The sequence below is a fragment of the Pristiophorus japonicus genome, chromosome 2 (genome assembly GCF_044704955.1).
Source record: "Pristiophorus japonicus isolate sPriJap1 chromosome 2, sPriJap1.hap1, whole genome shotgun sequence".
NCBI classification, from domain to species: Eukaryota; Metazoa; Chordata; class Chondrichthyes; family Pristiophoridae; genus Pristiophorus; species Pristiophorus japonicus.
In genome coordinates this window covers 265,912,333-265,936,844 of record NC_091978.1, presented here as the reverse complement: position 1 = coordinate 265,936,844, position 24,512 = coordinate 265,912,333, and the positions used below count along the sequence as shown (strand labels likewise).

Here is a 24,512-nt window from a genome sequence, read left to right as displayed (position 1 = left end):
CACAGCCAACACACCAGAACAGACATTTGTACCGAGGCGGTTCACCAGGGAAAGAAAGGCTCCCGACCGCCTCACCTTGTAAATAGTTTTCACTTTGACTTTGCCGGGGGAGTGATGTTGTGTATCTGTAAAGCATGCACACCCATCTTCCGCCACCAGGGAGCTCATCCCCTGAAGTCCCAAGGGATTCCAGCATTCCTTGAGAGCACTGTATATAAGCCGGCACCTAAGGCCTGTTCCTCACTCTGGAGTGTCTTATTAATAAATCCCCAGGGCCTGATGGACTGCATCCCAGAGTACTTAAGGAGGTGGCCTTGGAAATAGTGGATGCGTTGACAGTCATTTTCCAACATTCCATTGACTCTGGATCAGTTCCTATGGAGTGGAGGGTAGCCAATGTAACCCCACTTTTTAAAAAAGGAGGGAGAGAGAAAACAGGGAATTATAGACCGGTCAGCCTGACATCGGTAGTGGGTAAAATGATGGAATCAATTATTAAGGATGTCATAGCAGTGCATTTGGAAAGAGGTGACATGATAGGTCCAAGTCAGCATGGATTTGTGAAAGGGAAATCATGCTTGACAAATCTTCTGGAATTTTTTGAGGATGTTTCCAGTAGAGTGGATAAGGGAGAACCAGTTGATGTGGTATATTTGGACTTTCAGAAGGCGTTCGACAAGGTCCCACACAAGAGATTGATGTGCAAAGTTAGAGCACATGGGATTGGGGGTAGTGTACTGACATGGATTGAGAACTGGTTGTCAGACAGGAAGCAAAGAGTAGGAGTAAATGGGTACTTTTCAGAATGGCAGGCAGTGACTAGTGGGGTACCGCAAGGTTCTGTGCTGGGGCCCCAGCTGTTTACACTGTACATTAATGATTTAGATGAGGGGATTAAATGTAGTATCTCCAAATTTGCGGATGACACTAAGTTGGGTGGCAGTGTGAGCTGCGAGGAGGATGCTGTGAGGCTGCAGAGCGACTTGGATAGGTTAGGTGAGTGGGCAAATGCATGGCAGATGAAGTATAACGTGGATAAATGTGAGGTTATCCACTTTGGTGGTAAAAACAGAGAGACAGACTATTATCTGAATGGTGACAGATTAGGAAAAGGGGAGGTGCAAAGAGACCTGGGTGTCATGGTACATCAGTCATTGAAGGTTGGCATGCAGGTGCAGCAGGCGGTTAAGAAAGCAAATGGCATGTTGGCCTTCATAGCAAGGGGATTTGAGTACAGGGGCAGGGAGGTGTTACTACAATTGTACAGGGCCTTGGTGAGGCCACACCTGGAGTATTGTGCACAGTTTTGGTCTCCTAACCTGAGGAAGGACATTCTTGCTATTGAGGGAGTGCAGCGAAGGTTCACCAGACTGATTCCCGGGATGGCGGGACTGACCTATCAAGAAAGACTGGATCAACTGGGCTTGTATTCACTGGAGTTCAGAAGAATGAGAGGGGACCTCATAGAAACATATAAAATTCTGACGGGGTTAGACAGGTTAGATGCAGGAAGAATGTTCCCAATGTTGGGGAAGTCCAGAACCAGGGGTCACAGTCTAAGGATAAGGGGTAAGCCATTTAGGACCGAGATGCGGAGGAACTTCTTCACCCAGAGAGTGGTGAACCTGTGGAATTCTCTACCACAGAAAGTTGTTGAGGCCAATTCACTAAATATATTCAAAAAGGAGTTAGATGAGGTCCTTACTGCTAGGGGGATCAAGGGGTATGGCGAGAAAGCAGGAATGGGGTACTGAAGTTGAATGTTCAGCCATGAACTCATTGAATGGCGGTGCAGGCTAGAAGGGCCGAATGGCCTACTCCTGCACCTATTTTCTATGTTTCTATGTTTCTATGTAAAGACTGAGGTCACTGTTACTTTAACCTCCCTGTGTGCAGCCTCATCTGTGTTAGGAACACAACAGTATGCACTCGGCAAGGCCGTAATTTTCAGCCCATTATCTTACCTTGGGAGACTTTTGAAGGCTTTACTTGTGTCTCAACGCAACTCTCACTTTCTCTGTGGAAATTGCGAAATTCCCAGGATAACCTGAATTTCATCTACTGTAAGAAAAGTGCAGAATCTCAGCAGAATTGTGCCACACTTTCTGGTTCTTCAACCAGAGATCTGATGAGATTCTGCCTTAGTCCCAATCAAAACTTCAGGGTCATCATGTTTTATACTCTGAACATTTGGGAAGCATAGAAGGAATTGTGAGGCACTTCAGTTAATATCTATAACTTGCTAATTTTCTTATTTGCTAATTGTATGCTGATTTTAATGAAATTACTTTGGTAGTGAAGAAACATTTTTATCCACGTTTTGACTCCATATCCAATTGAGATTGAGGACCAGGCACCATAGAGGAAGTAAATAGAACAAATACAGAAGAAACACAATGCGCTGCATTTATTGAAACCAGTCAGATTTGAAGTTGCAACTCAACGTACCTAATCCCCCGTGACAATATCAATGGCCCAGAATTTGCAGTCAGGATGACGGTGAACTGGCAGCATTCGCCATCATTCTGCCATTGAAACTGACCGCAACGTTGAGATTTGACACACGTGGGAAATCGTAAAGTTACAGTCTGTCATTGGCAGCTCCGAAACAGGCTGTGCTGTGTGCTCCTCACACCACCCACAGAGCTGGCAATCTGTGTAATTAGAATTTTAAAAGCTTATTCACTTCCTTGTTCGATTTCTGTGAGAATTCTGCCTTTTGATTGGCTGCTTAGACAGCCTGTTCACAACACAGCAGTTCACAGAAGGGTATCCCCACTATACTTTATTGATTTGAATTGAAGTTTGGAAAACCCGAAGTTCTCGACACTGAGATCACGAGATCCTTGTGTGAAGCGTACTTCAAGGCCAGCAGCGAACCGCTTCACCGCTGACAGCAAATTCCGGGCCAATAACTTCCATTGTTGTAGCACCTATAACGTAAAAAAAATGTTTGAAGGTGAAGAAGAACTTTGCAGAGGGTGTATGGAAAACTAGTGATGATTTTGGAGTGGAGTGAATAGACAAACAGAGTGGGAGAAATTATGAGGCTCTACTACTGGTGAAGAGCCTTGCAGCTACAAGGCTGGGAGAGCTGGGAGGACTGGGAGAAATTTAGAATTCAGCAGAGAAGGACTAAGGGTTTAATTAGGAGGGGGGAAATAGAGTAATGAGTAAGCTTGCAGGTAAAATAAGAACGGACTGCAAAAGCTTCTATAGATATGTGAAGAGAAAAAAATTAGTGAAGACAAATGTAGGTCCCTTGCAGTCAAAATCAGGTGAATTTATAATGGGGAACAAAGAAATGGCAGACCAAATGAACAAATACTTTGGTTCTGTCTTCACTAAGGAAGACACAAATAACCTTCCAGAAATACTACGGGACCGAGGGTCCAATGAGAAGGAGGAACTGAAGGAGATCCTTATTAGTCAGGAAATTGTGTTAGGGAAATTGATGGAAATGAAGGCTGATAAATCCCCAGGGCCTGATAGTCAGCATCCCAGAGTACTTAAGGAAGTGGCCCTAGAAATAATGGATGCATTGGTGGTCATTTTCCAACATTCTATAGACTCTGGATCAGTTCCTATGGATTGGAGGGTCGATAATGTAACCCCACTTTTTAAGAAAGGAGGGAGAGAGAAAACAGACCGGTTAGCCTGACATCGGTAGTGGGGAAAATGTTGGAATCAATTATTAAAGATGTAATAGCAGCACATTTAGAATGCAGTGACAGGATCGGTCCAAGTCAGCATGGATTTATGAAAGGGAAATCATGCTTGACAAATCTTCCAGAATTTTTTGAGGATGTAACTAGTAGAGTGGACAAGGGAGAACCAGTGGATATGGTGTATTTGGACTTTCAAAAGGCTTTTGACAAGGCCCCACACAAGAGATTAGTGTGCAAAATTAAAGCACATGGTATTGGGGTTAATGTACTGACGTGGATAGAGAACTGGTTGGCAGACAGGAAGCAAAGAGTAGGAGTAAACAGGTCCTTTTCAGAATGGCAGGCAGTGACTATTGGGGTACCGCAAGGTTCAGTGCTGGGACCTCAGCTATTTACAATATACATTAATGATTTAGACAAAGGAATTGAATGTAATATCTCTAAGTTTGCAGATGACACTAAGCTGGACGGCTGTGTGAGTTGTGAGGAGGATGCTAAGAGGCTGCAGGCTAACTTGGACAGGTTAGGTGAGTGGGCAAATGCATGGCAGATGCAGTATAATGTGGATAAATGTGAGGTTATCCTCTTTGGTTGCGAATATTATCTGAATGGTGACAGATTAGGAAAAGGGAAGGTGCAACGATTCCTGGGTTTCATGGTACATCATTGAAGGTTGGCATGCAGCTGCAGCAGGCGTTGAAGAAGGCAAATGGCATATTGGCCTTCATAGCGAGAGGATTTGAGTATAGGAGCAGGGAGGTCTTACTGCAGTTGTACAGGGTCTTGAGGCCACACCTTGAATATTGTTTACAGATTTGATCTCCTAATCTGAGGAAGGACATTTTTGCTATTGAGGGAGTGCAGCGAAGGTTCACCAGACTGATTCCCGGGATGGCAGGACTGACATATGAAGAAAGATTAGATCAACTAGGCTTATATTCACTGGAATTTAGAAGAATAAGAGGGGAACTGATAGAAACTTATTAAATTCTGACAGGATTGAACAGGTTAGATGCAGGAAGAATGCTCCCAATGTTGGGGAAGTCCAGAACCAAGGGTCACAGTCTAAGGATAAGGGGTAAGCCATTTAGGACCGAGATGGGGAGAAACTTCTTCACTCAGAGAATTGTGAACCTGTGGAATTCTCTACCATAGAAAGTTGTTGAGGCCAGTTCGTTAGATATATTCAAAAGGGAGTTAGGTGTGGCCCTTACAGCTAACGGGATCAACGGCTATGAAGAGAAAGCAGGAATGGGGTACTGAAGTTGCATGATCAGTCATGATTATATTGAATGGTGGTGCAGGCTCGAAGAGCCTAATGGCCTACTCCTGCGCCTATTTTCCATGTTTCTATGTTTACACCCAAGCATGTCAAGAGCAAAGAAAGACAAAACTGAGTAAGCTCGTTTGTTTTGAAATACATTTTTTTAATGTTCAAAATCTGAGGGACAATAGGATATTTTGTTTGCACTTCTTTACAACTAGTGTTAATGGCATTAGCTAACAACTAAAGCCATTATCACAACTGCACAAATTTTCACAGGAAAACCTGCCGGCCATCATAAAAGAAGGGTCTTCCTGTGGTCCTCCTCTCTGCATAGCAGTAGTTTTGCCAGAAGGTAAAAGTTGCACACAACGCGTTGAATTTCTATGGGGTTTCTCCCAAATGTGCTGTGACCCCAATGATTGATGATAAAATATACCTGTGTCGAAGTGGTAGACGAAAACTGACAAAAGTCCCCATCATCATATATTTATATGCTTTGTTAAAAATGGTCATTTTTTCCCCAATTTTTTAAATAGAAGGTTCCTTTTCCATGATCAGGTATTGTAATATACATATATTAAAAAAGTAATCTTATTGTACCACTAAATCTGGGGAGGGTAAACTTCACAATACATACTATTGAACATTTAAACATCCGTAGTAGGCCCCTGAGTTAAAGTTACAAATTTACAATCTTACATGAGTAATTTATTTCTGACACAGCAAACACTAGAAAAATATTTTATAATGTAGTATAATATATACGTTAATAAATCTTTTGCAGCTGGTGGTAGAAAGCAGTCTGTATAATAACACATTCTTTTGTCCCATCATTAAACTAGAACATCTGTTAAGATCACTCTTATTTCAGGTGAACTATCCCTCTGGCAAATTTAAATTTATTATGAAGAGTCATTAGTTAACCAAGTAAAACAGGCCGTGCACATTATTTATTTAGCTTTCAGTAAATGAATGCACTTAATTTTCGCCAAAAAGAATTTGAAAAAGATACTGCAAAAAGCTATACTGCCCTCAAAATATTGATATATATGTACAGATTGAAATATTCCAAAATAAAATGTGCTCAAGCAGCATTGCTACAGACTACCCTCCTCCATTGCAGATGGTCCAAAATGTTACAACTATCGTTCATGTTTCTGAAGCAAAAACGGGTCTTTTCTTAAAAATCTTGTATATGAAAACCCAATTGATCGAAACATACTTTGTCAACTATAAAAAATAGCCTCAGTGGGAAATCTCATGATCTACACCAGTAAATTGTGTGTAAGCTGTTCTATGTCAGTTCCTGTCAGTCAAATAAATGCTTTTAATAAGTAACATGTGCCTTGGAGCCATGATAGTCGTAACAAGAATGCTAATATTGAGTTTTCAGCATATAACTTACAGTAAATATTAACATCTAAAGAATAGCTACTCTATTAGAAAGAAAAACATTCTCGGTAAAACTCAATGGCAGAAGGCTGAATTCAAAAAACAAGAGGTGGGGAAACCGCCTGGGATAGGGAGTGATTACACGTCCTGACCTATTAGTTGATTAAATCAATCAACCAAATTACTCCCCCTTACCTTAGTGTCTGAATATTTTAATTTCTCTGTGCAGTTATTAATATACAAGAAAGTATATTATCTTAACTGTAATAACACTCATTTTTGTTACAGAACTTACTATGCTGATGGCTAGATTGAACTATTAATGATAGCAAAACAATGCTCGTGATGTTCTATTGAATAAACCACAGAGAAAAAAAATAATTCTTCTGGTATACATTAAAAAATTAGTGGGCCTGAGATTCTTTGGGGGGTTCCATTAGTCTCGTGCTGTAACTCTGGCGGGGTCCCCGCCATTTTTGGGATGTTGCTTCTGTCTGACCCTTTCTAGGCCAATGATGGGCTAGGGATAGGACTAACAGAAGGGATTCCCTAAGCCGAGAGTTTTCGCTCCTGGACATGGCATTACAGTGGTAGCCAGTAAGCCCAGTGAGATAAGGCGTATTAGCCTCCACAAGTGCACGTGGGCTCCACAAGTGGGGTTCATGGATTGGCCCTTTTCTGGCACCAGTCAGAGCAATGCCAGAGCCAAAAGGGTCGGACTGGATAATCACCACCACAGATGGATCAAATGCAGGGATTTCCATTTGCATGGGGCAGGTAGATGCCATACGTACACCTGAAGTGGTGATTATGCTTTCCTGCCCCTGCTAATGAGGAGACCTGATTTCAGCTGAGTCAGTGCTATATGGCACCATTGGATACAATCCTGACGTAACTGCCAGAACCACGACCTGAACAAATTCAAGATAAGTGAGTGTATTTAAATAAAATAATGATTATGACTGCAGGTATTATGAATTATGATACGATTTAATGAAAAAATGCAGGAAGTTTGGACAATACAGTATTTGTTTTAGTAAATCAGGATTTAGATGGATTACTGATGGCAGAATTCAGAATATGACAGTGTATTATTCATAGTATTATGATTGTATATTCCTTTCATTCCCTCCTCAACATTAAATTATTAGCTTTTAGTGGAGGTCAGCGGACGCGATCGGTAGTGGGTAGGGTGGGAAAGTTGATTCTTTTCCCCAGTGGGTTGTGACCTCACTGTGAACCGCCGCCACGCATCTTTCCCAATGTTAGGTCTGTCAGCGCTGAGCAGACCCGACATGCAGTGGCGGGGTATCCAAATCAGGTAATTATGGCCTTGATTAGAGATCATTAAGAATACATTTGAATTCACCTTTTGATTTTATGTGCTCTCCCATGGGGTCCACACTGGTCGTAGACCACGTATGTCAATCTGAGGCAGCAGTTCAGTGGCCATTGAATCAGCTGTTGAATTGACATTTACATTAAAAGCTCCCACCTTAGAGATATCTTCCCTCAGTTACAAGCTCTTCCTCACTGCATTTGAATAACAGATTTACCATGCTGTAAGTCTTTACACAAGTCTAACCTCATTTCCTTGCTCACCGTTGACAGATCACTTCTGTCATCTCTACTTCACCTGCCATCTTTTCCATCGGCATGGGTGCCCTTTATATTCTTTCATTTTGGTCCTCAGAATCCCACCACGATCAGCCCCAAGGCCAGCATCACCAACAATACCACCAACCTTTTCCACAATCAACTGATGCTGCACAGGACACAGGGCATCAGCACCCGAGCACATTGCCGCCCGGGAGGCCAGATTTACTTCACTTGGCACTGTACACCCTGGCTGCCACATGATGTGCCAGGTTGACACCACCCCACACCAGCACCATAAAGCGTCCCTGCATTGCCCAAGTCATTCCTTTCACGCTCATCACCATTGTGCAGATTACCCTGATGTCTGACCATTCAAATACAACTCATTAAGCCACTTCCAAAGGTGCACACAAATTTATCAAAGAACACAAAGTGTTCAAAATAAAGATTTCATTGCTTGACAATACATTTGCAGAAACTCTACATGAACATTGGCTAAAACACACAAGTGTGTTGTTAGTTGGTATGATTGGACAAGGATGAGGGTGAGTGTGAGGGGTGGCTAGTGATAATGTAGATAGAGAGAGAGGGATGAGTGGAGGTGCCAGGTCAGTTGGTGTGAGTAAGGATGTGCAGGAGTAGGGTAGAGAAGGCAGAGTGATGGGGATGTGATGAGTGGCACAGCAGAATGAGGTTGAGTATGGCTTTGCAGTAACGTTTCGTGATCGACTGATATCATTGAACAGTTTGCGCCACTGCAGCCAGGTACTCCTGACAACATCCCTGCTTGTGCCCCCCTGTGCAATGTGCAACCAGGCTGTGTTGGTGTCCTGTGGAGGTTTCTTCCGTCCATTGGAAGGGAAGAGAACCTCCCTGTGTGCTGTGACTCTCTCCATAAGTCATGGGAGAGCCTGGGTGCAGCCGTGCATCTTTGTGCAGTGTTTGTCAGTGTTTGCAGCAGCTCAATGCTGTAGAACACTCACAGAAGAAGTGTCAAAAAAAATTAGGCCATGGTCCCTTTAAGGAAACGGGCTGATGACGCGTCATCAGCTGATGTCATCAGACCGGTTTCCTGTTAATTGGCTGGGAATCTCGCAGAGCGGGCTTAATAAACCCAATCATCGTAAAATTGTGTTGAGAGGGCAGGATGGAGCCGGGAGCGCGTTTCGCACAAGCCAGCCACACCCATCTCACCACTGTTAGCAAAATCACGGCCATAGTGTGGCGCTTCATCCTCCACAGCACATATCTCAAGTTCATGTGTACGTTCCCCAGGATTCCTTTGCTATTAGAAGTAATTAAGCAGAGCAGTTTTGATGATGCATGTAGGAGACATGGGGAGTAATTTTATTAAATTATGCTTTCAATGTGCAGAAAACCATGAGGAATTTATTCCCAAACTCTCAATATGTACAACAGGTGAGGTCCTTGCCAGGAAGATGATTTAATAAAATTACCACTCAAGCCACCTGCATGTTTGGTCAAAAATGATCTCCTTTCCCAGCTTTAAAAGTGAAAAAATATTCCCTATTCTAATTTTATTCATTTTAGCGATTTCACTATTTCTCAAAAGATAAGGAAAGGATGGATAAAAGTGAATTATACAGAATTTAAAAACGCAAAACAGGAACCATTACTAGTTAATTGGGGAGTTCCCATGATATCTGCTCTGAATAGTCAGCTGAATTGATGCTGGGGAAAATGTGTGTCACAATAGCTGTTCAGTCTGTTACAACACAACTTTCACAATATAACTTTTATTCAGTTTTTATTACTATAATTTTCCAAATAACCTTTTTTTAGTGGAAGACTTGATCAGTGATAAAATTGGGTGAATCACATAATTGTAAACACTTTCACGAACTTGATAAATCCCCATCTTAAATCAAAAAGAATTAAGATAAATTATTAATTTTTTTCTCTCGTCAGGTAGTTCTTTTGGAAGAACATTCAGCCCATGCAGGGAGATGCTTATATTTTTAATTGATCATAGTCTGATTATCTTACTCTGAGCACAAATTAAATTATATTGTTCATTTTATCCTCTATTCTCCTTTAACAAAAAGATTCTAACACAATCAACTAGTCCTAGGGATTCCCGTCAAAAACATTAGAATTACTCCAATCCTTTCACATGTCTTTCAAAAATTATATTTTTTGGGAACGCTACCAATAAAAATTGAGTGCAGGTATAAAGAGTTGAACTATTGAGATGCTCAGCAACTTTTATGACTTAATTTTACAAAAGACTTTATGTAGAGGAATTATTTAATCATAATTATTCACCTTTGGCTGAACTTACTGATACTCAAAGTGCTTAACATAAATCATGTCACTATTGTCGAGCACCATTTTCCTTTGACTGACAAGGAGCCATGTGAAATAAAACAAAAAGGAAGACAAACCAAAAGGCAATGAAATCTCACAAATACTGACCCGGATCTTGTAGTCAGTAGAGAAGCAACAGCAATCGCCGCTGACCTTAACGAAAGTTGCCCACAAAGATCTTGCGATCTCTGTGGCGAAAACTTTAGCTTTATCAACATTAATTTGATTATCGCACTGTCAAATGGGGATCTGGAGCATACAGCAGCGGTGATGTCATCAAGCTGTCTAAGCAGCCAATCGCACTGAAGAATTTTCAGCAGCAAACCAGGAAATAAAAAAGCAGCTTTTATCAGTACTGGTTAAAAGTTTTATGGAGAGAAAAGTAAAGATTGGGACATACACAGGGGATTAAGGTAAAAGCCGATATATCAAATACAAACTTTAAAAATATATATTTGTTATTATTTTAAAAATCTAGTCATTATTATCAAAATGCAGAAATTTGACATTCCGCAATATAAAATTAGTTTATCAGGGCCAGAACATTTGTTCAGCAGACAATATACCATTAAAACCCCATTTACACCTCTTTCAACAAGGTTTAACTTTTTATGGGGTGTTTAACACTGATATTAGAGCAGAAATGAGAAAGGTCGGAATTTTGGTTACGTGGGGGGTCGGCGTGGCGGGTCACAACCCTGTTCCGCATTTCATGCCGCTCCTCAGAACGACTTTCCCTTAATGAGGTCCAGTAAGGCAACCCAGCAGGTTACCTAGCCTTATTAAATGATACGGGTCTGACAACATCATCATTAACTCATTTCCAGTTGCGATATTTAAAGGAGCCTTGACCACATTGCATTTGAAGGGTCATCTAGGATTGTGCAGGCACTGCATTAGAGAATTTGGGTGTTGCTATGCCTTGGAAACATGACTGCATAGAGGCAGAGGGATGCACCCAGTTTCTCAAATGCTTGTGGAGGGAGTGAGAGCACGCAGGGAGGTCTTCTTCCCTTCTGATAGGCACAAGAGACCTCCCCAGGAGACCAAACGAGCTTGGCTCCAAATAGCAGAGGAGGTGAAAGGCAGGGATATTGTCAGGAGAATATGTGCGCAGTGCTGGAAGCACTTCAATGATCTCATTAGGTCAGAAAAGGTGAGTGCAAAGCCACACTCAACTTCATCCTGCTGTGCCACTCATCACATTCCTATCACTCTACCTTCCCAAGCCGACTCCTGCACATCATTACTCACACCAACATACCTTGCACATTCACCCATCCCTATCTCTCCATCTACATTTTCACATCCCCATCTGACTAACCACCCCTCACATTCACCCTCATCCTAATGTAATCTCACCAACTAAAAACACATGAGGAGTCCCTTTGGCATTGGCACCCACTCGCTCATAGTCACCCTCTACAGCTGTAACCCATCCATTCCTTACACTCATTCCATCACTCTCCCTCAAAATTCTCTTCTTTCCCTCCTTGCAGGAGAAGTGAGCGCACAATAAAAGGGAGAGCGAGATAACCAAAGGTGGCCCTCCATCATTGGCCACGTTGACTCCTGCAGAGGAGGTCGCCCTGGATGTATCAGGAGTTGTAGAGCAGCTGGCAATGGGAGACGGAGAGAGGGTGATATTTCAGCAATCCTGGTAACAGAATTACATCTCATACAGTCACTTGGCATACAGCAATCACTCATTCGGGGACTGATGTCAGCAGTCAGTGAATGTTCATCATGTGCATAATGGTATCGGTACCCATTCTTGATATGACATTTCTAAATCAAGGTCCATCAAGAGCCCCCCACTGTACAGGAGGAAGAGGAAGATGACTCCTCAGAGCAGCCACTGGCCTCTAAGGGCGCATCATCACCAGACACGAGTGCACCCAGCACCAGCACAGATATGCACACCTTGGATGCCACGCAAGATAGAGTAGTGTTGTCACTTGATATTTCACAAGCCACAAGTGAGCAAGAGGAAATAGTGGAGACAGGGACAGCAGTGGAGTCGTCTCGCCGGAGGGTGCAGGACACTCCCAGCTCTGCTCAGCTGCATGTAGATGCTCAGCCTCGAGGGCCACCCAGAAAGAGGGTGATCCTGGAGGTGCAGGAGGCTTTGACAGGTTTTGCCACCGCGATGTCTGCATATGTGCAGAGAATGGAGGAGTCTATCTTGAACATGTCACAGGTGATGGCAATTGTAGGCTCTTGTATAGAAAGGATGCATAGAGCAGCTAATGTGCCACTCAGATGAGCACATGCTAGCTATGGAGAATGGATGGCAAAGGCTTATAGACCTCCTCTCTAGGAGAGATGTCAACATAGATGTGGGCCCTCATAGCCCCACTGATGTGTAGCAAGGTGCTCTCCAGCTGCTTGCTAGTAGGGACATGCAGGTGGCCCAAGAGAGGGATGACAGTGAAAGGGGACATGAAAGTGGGAGCGCCTCTCAAAGTGCTCACCCTTTTCCCACATTGCATCCTTCTCAGTCGGAGCTCCACGTGCCTCCTGGCATTGCAATGGCCAAGTCTGCTCCTGCACAGTCGCAGAAGGAGCAGACTTTGGTGGAGCCAACACAGGCTCCAAGACCCAGAGGACATCCGCCAAAAGTGTCTATGCAGTCGCAGCAGGGAGGTGAGCAGCTGCCTCTAACTCTGCTGAAGCCACAGGGGTTGCACTTTGTAGAAGCACATGTAAGAGAAAGATATAACACAAGTCGATGCACAAGGGTAAGCACTTGGGTATTATAATAAATGTTTGTGATAAGCTTCCATTACTGTGATGTCACAGATAAAAATATTTATTTTCACCACTTTCATACATAACCAATTTTGTGTGCAACTTTGGAAGTGGCTTTGTGAGTTTGAGTGAATGGTGAGACATAATTTACCTCCAGCAATGGTGGTCAGTATGAAAGGAATGACTTGGTCATTGTAAGGATGCTTCATGGTACTCTTGTGGGGTGGTGGAACCTGGTGCTGCATATTGCAGCCATATGGGTGTAATGCCTGAAGTTAAGTAAATCTGGCCATGCTGAGCCCATCCGTGGCCTCCCAAGCAGCAATATGCTCGGGTGCTGGTGGCATCTGGTTTGCAGGTTCTTCCTGTTCCTCCTCCTCCTCCTCCTCTGAAGAGGCTGTGCACTTAGAGCCTTGTTCCTCATGCAGCGCTAATCCTTGCTGCTGCACGATGTTGTACAGCGCGCAGCAGATGGCGACGATGAAAAGTCTGGAGATCCTGGCTGGTGCATACTGAATAGCTCCGTCAGATCTATCGAGGCATCTGAAGCGCATTTTCTGAATGACTATTATCTGCTCTATGACAAATCTGGTGGACATGTGGCTTTCATTATATCTCTCCTGGGCCTCAGTACTTACCCCCTCAAGGCTGTCATGTGCCATGTCTTCAGTGGATAGCCCTTGTCTCACAGCAGCTAGCTGGAAAGTTTGTTTGGAGATATGAAGAGCTGAGGGAGGCTGGACTGGCAAAGGCTGAAGGAAACATGGCGCACATGCATGATTATCTTCCTGTGGTTGCAGCTGAGCATCACATTGAGGGAGTGGAAGCCCTTGCAGTTCACAAACACTCCTGGGTAATGTGGGGGTGCCCTGATGGCCACATGTGTGCAGTTGATGCAGGACTGCATCCATGGGAAGCCAGCCAGAGCAGCAAAGCCGAGCGCCTGCTTAGTAACACTGGCTTCATCGTAGCAAAGTTCATATAATTGGTTGACTTGTCAAACAGGGCATCGATGACCTATGTGCTGCATTTGTGTGCAGCCGACTGTGAGATGCCGCAACTGTCTTCTGCAGATCCCAGGATTGAGACTGAGGCAAAGAAGTTGAGCGTGCTGGTGACTTTGACAGCCACTGGTGTCCACCCACTCCTCTGGACTGCAGGTCTTGCTCCAGCAAGCTGCAAATGTCTGTGATGACCTGCCGCGATAACCAAAGCCTCCTTTGGCACTGGTACTCAGCCATGTTGAGGAAGCTCATCCTATGCCTGTATACCCTGCCTTGGAATACTGCCTCCAGCGCAGTGCAGCCCTGCACTGATGCCCTCTGTTCTGTGGAGCATCAAGTGGTTGAGGAGAATGTTGTGGGTGTTGCTGCTGCTGGTGTGCCTGCTGCTGCTCGCGTTGGAGCTCATTGTGGTCTGATTCTGAGGACTAAGATGAGCCAGTATAAACGGCACCCGTTCTGATGTAATAGAAACATAGAAAATAGGTGCAGGAGTAGGCCATTCGGCCTTTCGAGCCTGCACCACCATTCAATATGATCATGGCTGATCATGCAACTTCAGTACCCCTTTCCTGCTTTCTCTCCATACCCTTTGATCCCTTTAGCCGTAAGGGCCACATCTAACTCCCTTTTGAAAATATCTAACAAACTGGCCTCAACAACTTTCTGTGGTAGAGAATTCCACAGGTTCACAATTCTCTGAGTGAAGAAGTTTCTCCTCATCTCGGTCCTAAATAGCTTACCCCTTATCCTTAGACTGTGACCCCTGGTTCTGGACTTCCCCAACATCGGGAAAATTCTTCCTGCATCTAACCTGTCCAATCCCGTCAGAATTTTATATGTTTCTATGAGATCCCCTCTTATTCTTCTAAATTCCAGTGAATATGAGCCTAGTCGATCCAGTCTTTCTTCATATGTCAGTCCTGCCATCCCGGGAATCAGTCTGGTGAACCTTCTAAATTCCTGCAGCATTTTAGTATCCTCCTCAAAGCTCACACTGCCACCCAGCTTAGTGTCATCTGCAAACTTGGAGATATTACATTCAATTCCTTCGTCTAAATCATTAATGTATATTGTAAATAGCTGGTGTCCCAGCACTGAACCTTGCAGTACCCCACGAGTCACTGCCTGCCATTCTGAAAAGGACCTGTTTATTCCTACTCTTTGCTTTCTGTCTGCCAACCAGTTCTCTATCCACGTCAATACATTACCCCCAATACCATGTGCTTTAATTTTGCACACTAATCTCTTGTGTGGGACCTTGTCAAAAGCCTTTTGAAAGTCCAAATACACCACATCCACTGGTTCTCCCTTGTCCACTCTACTAGTTACATCCTCAAAAAATTCTAGAAGATTTGTCAAGCATGATTTCCCTTTCATAAATCCATGCTGACTTGGACCGATCCTGTCACTGCTTTCCAAATGCGCTGCTATTATATCTTTAATAATTGATTCCAACATTTTCTCCACTACCGATGTCAGGCTAACCGGTCTATAATTCCCTGTTTTCTCTCTCCCTCCTTTTTTAAAAAGTGGTGTTAGATTAACTACCCTCCAGTCTATAGGAACTGATCCAGAGTCTAAAGAATGTTGGAAAATGACTACCAATGCATCCATTATTTCAAGGGCCACTTCCTGAAGTACTCTGGGATACAGACTATCAGGCCCTGGAGATTTATCCTGACTAATAAGGATTTCCTTCAGTTCCTCCTTCTCGCTAGACCCTCGGTCCCCTACTATTTCCAGAAGGTTATTTGTGTCTTCCTTAGTGAAGACAGAACGAAAGTATTTGTTCAATTAGTTTGCTATTTCTTTGTTCCCCATTATAAATTCACCTGATTTTGACTGCAAGGGACCTACATTTGTCTTCACTAATCTTCTTCTCTTCACATACCTATAGAAGCTTTTGCAGTCAGTTTTTATGTTTCCTGCAAGCTTACTCTCATACTCTATTTCCCCCCTCCTAATTAAACCCTTTGTCCTCCTCTGCTGAATTCTAAATTTCTCTCAGTCCTTAGGTTTGCTGCTTTTTCTGGACAATTTATATGCCTCTTCCTTGGATTTAACACTATCCCTAATTTCCCTTGTTAGCTACGGTTGAGCCACCTTCCCCGTTTTATTTTTATGCCAGACAAGAATGTACAATTGTTGAAGTTCATCCATGTGATCTTTAAATGTCTGCAATAGACTGCAGGTCAAGTAAAGATGAGAAAAGCAATCTGTCAATGATGTGATAGGTTGTAGCAATGACGTGACAGTGGTTCCTGAATTTGCTGAAAACACTTCTATCCTGTCGAAACCGAAATCTGTGCTGACAATGCACTCAATAATAGCATCTGCCTTCGGAAAGTAAGCAGGTGTGCGGTGGGACTATTTATTGTGCTTTCCATACTGTGCACCAATGAGTTCCATCAATGTGCATTGAACTTCTGCCTCAGGTTCACAGGTGTGGTTCCCAAGCTGCGTGATTCCCGTGGTCATGCAGTGAAGTTGCAAAGATAAAGTTAAAAGGAGGCTTATGGCTTTAACAACAACCTCATATTTATCTAAGTTAGGTTGCATGCCTCTATTGTTCGGGTCGTGGCCATGCTGGCAGGTTCCTGACCCGCTCCACTTTATTTCAACTTTCACTCCCTACCCACCTCCAATCACGCACACACAGCAGTGGGAAAATTCCAGCCAACGTTTTTGGCCGTTCATGAGATTTCACTGATTACCGGCTATGGAGAGTTGCGCAATGTAGCCTGTGGCAGAACAGGGAATGACTGACCACAACCTCAGGATTTCCGCATTTATCTGCGCATGTGCAAAATCCTGAAGGTACTGTCTGTTTCAGAGGTGTAATAACTTCAAATACTAATGGTTTCAGCAAAATTATCACCGCAAAATCTGGGCCATTAAGACAGTAAATTGTCATAATATATACTAAAACAATTACCTTGCTTGCTTGCAAACAGCCTCGAGAACATAATATAATAAAGGTTTATTACAGAAAGAGAAAAGTGATTGTTGTGCATATATGTAGCCTTTTTATAGTGTCGATGTGGGGTTATTTGGGTGAAAGGGTGAAAACAGGCTGTGCTAATAAGCCTGTTTGTAAGTCTAGTTTTAGCATGCAGTTTTAGACCTAATTTCTGATTATTATAATTTGAACCTGCCTGAAGGTGCTATCACAGTCAAGTGCAGGTTTAGCACTTGAGCGCTGATTAGACACAATTTTCGAGGAGCAGTATATGCGAGTTCTACTTAACCACTTCCACTGAAGGTGTGGAATGGGCTGGCTGACACACTGGCAGTTTTTAGGACGGCTCAGAGACTGACTGAAAGAGCGTCCAGGTCCTCGGACATGGCACTTATGGTCCTGGTGGTCTAGATGAGGAGGATGTCCTGTACCCACCGGAGGGAAGGAGCCCACCTCATCCTCCTGTCCCTTTCTCCGACAGCAGCTGGTGCTGCTCTGCCTGGCCTCATGTCCTTCTCCCATTCCTCCTGCAGACAAAAGGGGGACCCTTAGCAAGATGCCTATAACCAAGCACTCTCTTACTTCCAGTGACTCCTATAAAGTGTCCAATAAGGTAGAGTAGCACAGCACTTATTCTTTTTAGATGAAGCCCTCAGAAAGTTTCCGCAATAAATGTTGATAGAGTATTGGTGAAATCCAGACAAGGTGTTCGAGAAAGTCTTCAAAGCTCCAGCAGCAAGTGAACAATAAGAGGTGATATACTTTTAAGTTGTGCTCAAAATCCTCAGCAACGACTTGTTTACTTCCAATCATCTGGTCGCTGTTCGGAGAGGGCATTAGGTCAAGCGCTATCCACCAAAATGCAGTCCAGCCTCATTAATGAGCACTTGCAGGCAATTTAAGTTGTAATCAGCCCCTTAACGATCCTCGAGGCGGCCGTTCCTAGCGCAAACCTCCACTCCTTTACCAAGCTGGCATTTGCCTCAAATGCAGTCGAAACCAACATTTCAGCTCAAGATCCCATCTTGGCCACCCTGGAGGCTCTTTAGCACCCGAACAAGCCATTGAAAATCACCTCTATTGTGTATAGACACTGAATGGTTGTGAATGAAGAGTAAAGAAAACGCACGCATTCAAACTTGTTTTTAGTGGATACACTAATGGTCCCTGCTGTTAAGGTATATACAGGTGCAGCATTCCGAATCCGGAACCCTCGGGATCGAGGCCGTTCCGGATTTTGCGTTTTGCCAGATTTTGGAACGTCCTCCTGACATCACGAATCCGGAAATACCCGAGCCCAGGTTTGGGTATTTCTGGATTTCGGAACGTCAGAAAGGGGGTGGGGGGGGTTACCTGCCGAGGAGCTGTTCGGGCCATCCGGGGCCTGTCGAGGAGGTCGTCGTGGGGACAGCCCCGCCAAGGATGTTGTTGGGCGGGCCGTCGGGGAGGTGTTTGCGTTAGGTGGTGTTCGGTCGGCCTGCCCCGCCGAGGAAGTGTTCGGGCGGGGCCCTGCCGAGGGGGCTGTCGGGCGGGGCTCCGCCGAGGAGGCTGTCGGGCGGGCCGGCCCCACAGATGTGGTGGTCGGGCGGGCCACCCCGCTGAGGAGGAGTCTGGGCAGGGCCCCGCTGAGGAGGTATTTGCGCGGGCCGGCTCCGCTGAGGTGGTGTTCGCGCGGACCGCCGAGGAGGCCCCGAGGTCAGGGCGACGAGGCAAGCGTTGGCGAAGCGAGACCCTGAGGTCAGGCAGCAGCGAGGCCCTGAGGTCAGGCAGTGGCAAGCCCCCAGGTCGGGCAGAGTCGTCCGGTCCGGATTCCGGAACATATTACGGATTCCGTACGACCCTGCCACAAATCGTCCCAGAGTCCAGATTCCGGAACATTCCGGATTCCGGAACTCTGGATTTTAGATGCTGCACCTGTATATAAATTAACACAAGCTAGAGAAATATTACATAAATACTGAGTGTTGTCTTCCAACAAACTGCTAACATAATAATTCACATATATTTAGTTCATAAGATCTGTAGAAGTCTTAAAAGAACAAGGTAATATTTTCAAAGTGATGTTTTGCAATTTTTGACTTTCATGAAGCCAACCTATTGAAACTTTCCACTGAACTTCAGAGCTATTGCCAAAAAATTAATTTGAATTCTTCCAGTCTGCATGTACTGGAATTAACATCTTCTCTAGCATGTTGTGCCATTGGCGAATATCTGCACCAGCAATACAGGGTTCAGTGGGACAAAACATAGCTTCTGTACATAAGAATATTGATCTGAAGCATCACAGTGCAACCACAAATCAATTTTTACTAATTGTCTTTCACTGGTTGGTTCTACATTTAAAGTAGTAGTAGCATTTGATTTATATATTACTATCAAATGCATCTGTTATATGCGTAACGAAGCCAAAACTCTTCAATGCATTTCACCAAAAAATTAATAACACTTTTGGTTAAAAAAAATTAACTTCAGTGTCACATCCAGCTATATATTGGCTGGATGCTTCAGTCATCAAGGTTATTTTTTTGAACATCTGAGTGATTTTAAAAACTGAGTGATTTTCCTCAGAACATGCAGACATTTTAAGCAAATAGTATTTTATGAAAAGAACATTGCAAAACAAAATTTTTTAGATTGTAAACTCAGATTTTGAGATATGAAACTAATTATGATCTTCAAGTGATTTTTGATATGGTACCTTGATCCAGGTGTCTACCAGTGTTCCAGCTCCTGAAATAGTCATCCTGAAAAAATATTAAAAAAGTACAAAAAAATATTGAATCTGTTTTCAAGAGTTATTGATGTTTTAACCTCCTTGTGAATAAATAATGATAATACATGCACAATTGAAAAATGAATACAAACCTCAACCTCCTGCAAGGGCAAGCATTAGAAACAAGAAGAAACATCAAGTTAAATAACAAATTGGTAAAATCAACTTTGTCAAAAATATAAATGAAATATAATTGCTTTTAAGTAACATTCTAAGATGCAAAATCATTTTCCAGGCACAGCATTGAAACATTACCATTTTCTAAGTTAAACCTATTTGATATGCTTCCAGTGTTAAACATAAACATGTTCCTGTCATAAGATGTGCAGCTGGAAAACGTACAAAAAGTCATACAAGTTTAGTTTCCAACTCCAATGTCTACAGAAACATTCTTGGATTTTATAGACGGGCAATTGCTTCAATATTTCCCCAGATATTTTGATTATAGATTATTATTTCAGTTTCTGAAATCAATGAGGCCAATAAAAAATGAGAAAAAAGACCAAACTAGCCACTGATGGTTAGAACTTATCATAATAAATACTTTGAACGAAAAAGAAGGACTTGCATTTACATAGCGCCTTTCACGACCACCGGAAGTCCCAACGTGCTTTACAGCCAATGAAGTACTTTTTGAAGTCACTCTTATAATGTAGGAATGTAGGAAACGCTCTTCTTCAAAATAGTGCCATAGAATCTTTTACATCCACCTGAGAGGGCAGATGGGACCTCGGTTTAACATCACATCTTAAGGACGGTACCTCTGCCAGTACAACAGTCCCTCAGTAGTACACTGGAGTGGGGCTTGAACCCACAACCTTTTGACTCAGAGGCAAGGGTGTTACCAACTGAGCCGATGATTACTGTTGTAATGCTTATTTCATTTTATTATCCCTTAAATTGTTTTACTTTTTCACCATTTAAAAATATATGAAAATAAGAGGTGAAATAACATGCTCTGTTGAGAACATATAAAAGTAAAACATCTGTTGAAAAACTTCACTAAAACATATTTCAAATTTACATTTTATTATAGGCAACACGAAAAGAATTTGAGATGTAGTGTTCCACTTTTATGAAGCTAAATAACACCCTAATGTGAGAAAATGGTAACTTTTTAAAGATATCAAAGTAAATGTATAAATTTACCTGTAAAATTTTATTCTGACCCAAGTTTAATCTATAAACTTCTGAGTTTTGCACTTCCGGTATCCCCTCTTAGTATCAAGCATTCCTCGGGTTGGTATGAAATAGCCAACTTCTTCTACTTCATGACTGTAAAACGCTTTGAGACGTCCAATGGTCGTGAAAGGCATTATATAAATGTAAGTCTTTCTTTCTACTCTGTTACACAAGCATTAAAGGAGTGCTCCTTACTGCAAAAATACATTTTTTATATGTTCACACACCACCCACCTTAATTGCATTTCTAAGTGAGAGGGGCACCTGATACTGAATGTCAGCAATTTTTAGCTGTGAACTTTGAACTTCAACCACCAGGAGTGGGAGTGTGACTACTAAAACATATGTCACAAAGGACTTTTATAGACTGCAAAGACAGGAGACGTTTCATCCTCTCTAGTTTGAATTGCTGGGATTTATGGCAGATCCCAAAAATTCATCGCGGGAGAAATTCGCATTGTTTGCGCCTCCTGTTAGTGCTAACCTGGCGCAAACAATTTCTCGCCCGGGGAGGGTGGAGGGCGCACTACCGGCTCCTGCGAAATTGTGGGAGTTAAGCGAGGTGTAAACGTCATCGCCATGCGCAACAACCCATTTTCGCCCTGTGGCGGTAATTGGGTAGCGCCCCATGAGGCCGCTGCAGCCGATGTTAGTGCGAGCTTCACAGGTCATGAACCGGGCCGCACTCCGCTCGCAGGGCAAAAAGTAAAAGGGAGGTGCGGGGCGCCATTTTTATTTGCTCGGCCGATTTACTGGCCTGGCCTTTTGTTGTCCCCTTCGCAGGGTCTGTGCTGCGATGCTACAGCCTGGCACTCCACTTCTGTAACCCGCATCCCCGGTGGTGTAGTGAACAGCCCTTGCCCCACTGCAGAGCTCGCAGCATGCCCCCCTCTTTAATGGAAGGGGAGGGTGCTGTGCTCACGCCAGAGGCCATGTAGCGCTGGAAAATTCATGTGCTTACCACCCCGGTCCTGCCCCCGAGAGGAAGTGGAGCGCCCGACATTGCGCTCCACTTCATCTTGGGGTGGTAACCCTAATTTTGCGGCCGGGGCCAGACTTTAGCACCGTACAGGAAGTCCTGCCTCGTCTCGGTTAGCCCCCAAATGGGACGTTACCGAATTGCACCCCATACATTTGTGTTCTTAAGCTATTTCATATAACCTTTCCGCTTTTGAGCTTTTCTAACACTTGATTCACAAAATTAGATTCATTATTCCAAATATACACTGGGAATTAACCCCCCACCACTGTTGTCCTGTGCTACTTTATATTAAAGTCCAGATGGTGAGAAAAACAGTGTCCGACCGTGTCACGAAACAAATTATAGTTCATTTTCCATTGCTCAACCAATGGTCTTATTGCATCTGTTAATTCACTTTAGATTTTACTTCTGATAGCATGTTAAAGATTTTGCTAAATATCACCCATATTAAAAAGATGTTTTCAAAACTATCAGTGAAATGGAGGTATATTCATATGTCTTCACACTTGTAAACACTTATGGCGCAAAATTGCATACTGCTCCGGGGAGGACAGTAACAGCTGCGAGGTGCGACAGACGCAGAAGTCCTGCCCCGCGAGCTAAATTGAGCTTACCACCCCCGAGACGAAGGGAATTCCATTTCTTCTCGGCAGCGAGTCCAGGCCTCTAACCAACGCGAATTTTCCAGCGCTACGCGGAGAGCGCAAAGCGCTGGCGGGAACACAGGGCACGCCCCTTCCATTAAAGGGGAGGGCACGCTGCTGAGCCTGCAGGAAGACGAAGGGGCCACCGCTAAAGTAATAGGGAGAGAGGTGCCATGGCAGCAGCATGGCACAGAAGCAGAGTGCCAGGCTGCAACATCGCGGCACGGACACAGTGGTCTGAAGTTGGGAAGATCGTGACTGGTATGACAACCATTTAAATATTTTTTAGCACCGCTCCGCCCCTTTAATTTTTGCCCCGCGAGTAGCCTAAAGCCACACCCCGCTAAGCTGTCACTGGCATTGCCCGTGGAAATCTCACGGTGTGCTGCCGAATTTTCGCTCAGGAGCAAAAACGGGTCGCTGCGCACGGTAATTGCCAATGCAGCGATTCAGGGTGCTACCCGGCAGGAGTGGGGCACTACCGGTTAGCGCCGCCGCTAAACTCCCGCGGAATTTCGAGGGAGTCTATCGCGGCATGCATCCAGGCTAATGGACATTTGTGTCTTCCGTTAGTGCTAATGGGGCGCAAACGACCTTTCGTCCGGGCACGCGCCGCTATCAACATCCACAAACTTTTGCCTCCTAATGCTTCAGAAATAAAAATGTACTTCCACAAGAGAGCATTTCATCAATAATATATCATTGTTTTTAAAGTGGAACAAAAATGCATTATGTTATACTATATTTTATTTAAAGTTACATTTTTTTTCCTTCCCCTCCATAGTTTTTCTACCACCCCTCTCCTGAAAGCATTGACAGCCCAAGGATGCTGATTGCTTTTGAGGACGTTGCTTAGGTTCTTTATATGCGATCAACAAGACCATGCATGTCAATTCAATTATTGGGGGTAGGGGCATCACAGCCAAATCTGATTCTGTCCATACGTAAAATTGAGGAATTTTCAGCATGGGTCATTAGACAAGATGACCCATTGCTCAATTCTTCCTCGCTAACCCAAATGTAGTATTCTTATCAACTAACTTAGCAGAGACCAGCAATTGAACATAGGACGTCGCTGGTGTATATGGCTCAGTAACTTACAGTGTTAACCAGTTGAGCCATTGGAGTGAATTAATATAGAACCGTAAATTGCGGTATCTCCGCTGATGTGCACACGCGGCCGAAGAAACCCTGTCAATTCCGGGTTTAGGCATGCACTGCCCATGCGCCTAAACGCAGCACTTGCGATCTGTCAAAATTGCACGCACCCCCGGGAGAAGGGCCTTTGCGGGCGGAGATTTGAGCTATTTACCGAACTTCTGCCCAGCAAATGTCCTTAAAACTCTATGAGCATAAGAGTTTTAAAAGATAGAAAAATTAAACTTTATCTAAATTTTGTATATTAAAAACCCTGTCCATGAAGGTAAGTTTATTTTTCACCCTATTAAAACATATTTAAAAACATTTATTTTTTCTAAAACATTTAATTGAATTCAATTTCAACTAATTTTAAATATGTCAGTTGTTTTTTTTTAATTTATGCTCTGTGTTTCTGTGTTTTTGGGGGTATTCTCATTGATAGTAGTGGGAGCTCCATACATACGGAACTCACCATTAGTATCAATGAGAATACTCCATTTTCATTGATAGTCCACGCCCATGTGATCCCAAGATGCCCATACGCTTCTGAAATGCGTGGGCCTCTGTGCTGGGCTGCGCCTCTAGGCATCAGATCGGAAGTGTTTGTTCCTCCGGGACCACCAGGTACTTTCGTTAAAAAAAATTGGTCCAAGGCATCCGACCGCAATTTCTGGCCCATAGCAATTACACTTAATGGAAATTCCAATTGTACCAAGTAGCTCGTTTCAACTGGCTATCTAATACAGCTGGATATTGATACCTACAGAAATGCTTCCAATAGATACTGGTTCATAACTGCAATTCATTTCACCCAGATTAAATA

At 43.6% G+C, this 24,512-nt stretch overlaps 1 protein-coding gene across 3 annotated transcripts in view; it reads right to left on the bottom strand.

Moving 5' to 3' along the window:
* Positions 1 to 24,512, bottom strand: part of spock3 (SPARC (osteonectin), cwcv and kazal like domains proteoglycan 3) — a 1,033,635-nt gene that overhangs the window by 717,553 nt on the left and 291,570 nt on the right. For all 3 annotated transcript variants that reach the window (XM_070871342.1, XM_070871338.1, XM_070871346.1), the window contains exon 3: positions 19,667 to 19,712. In XM_070871342.1, the coding sequence (XP_070727443.1) occupies positions 19,667 to 19,712 (46 nt within the window). The remainder of the gene's footprint in view (positions 1 to 19,666; positions 19,713 to 24,512) is intronic.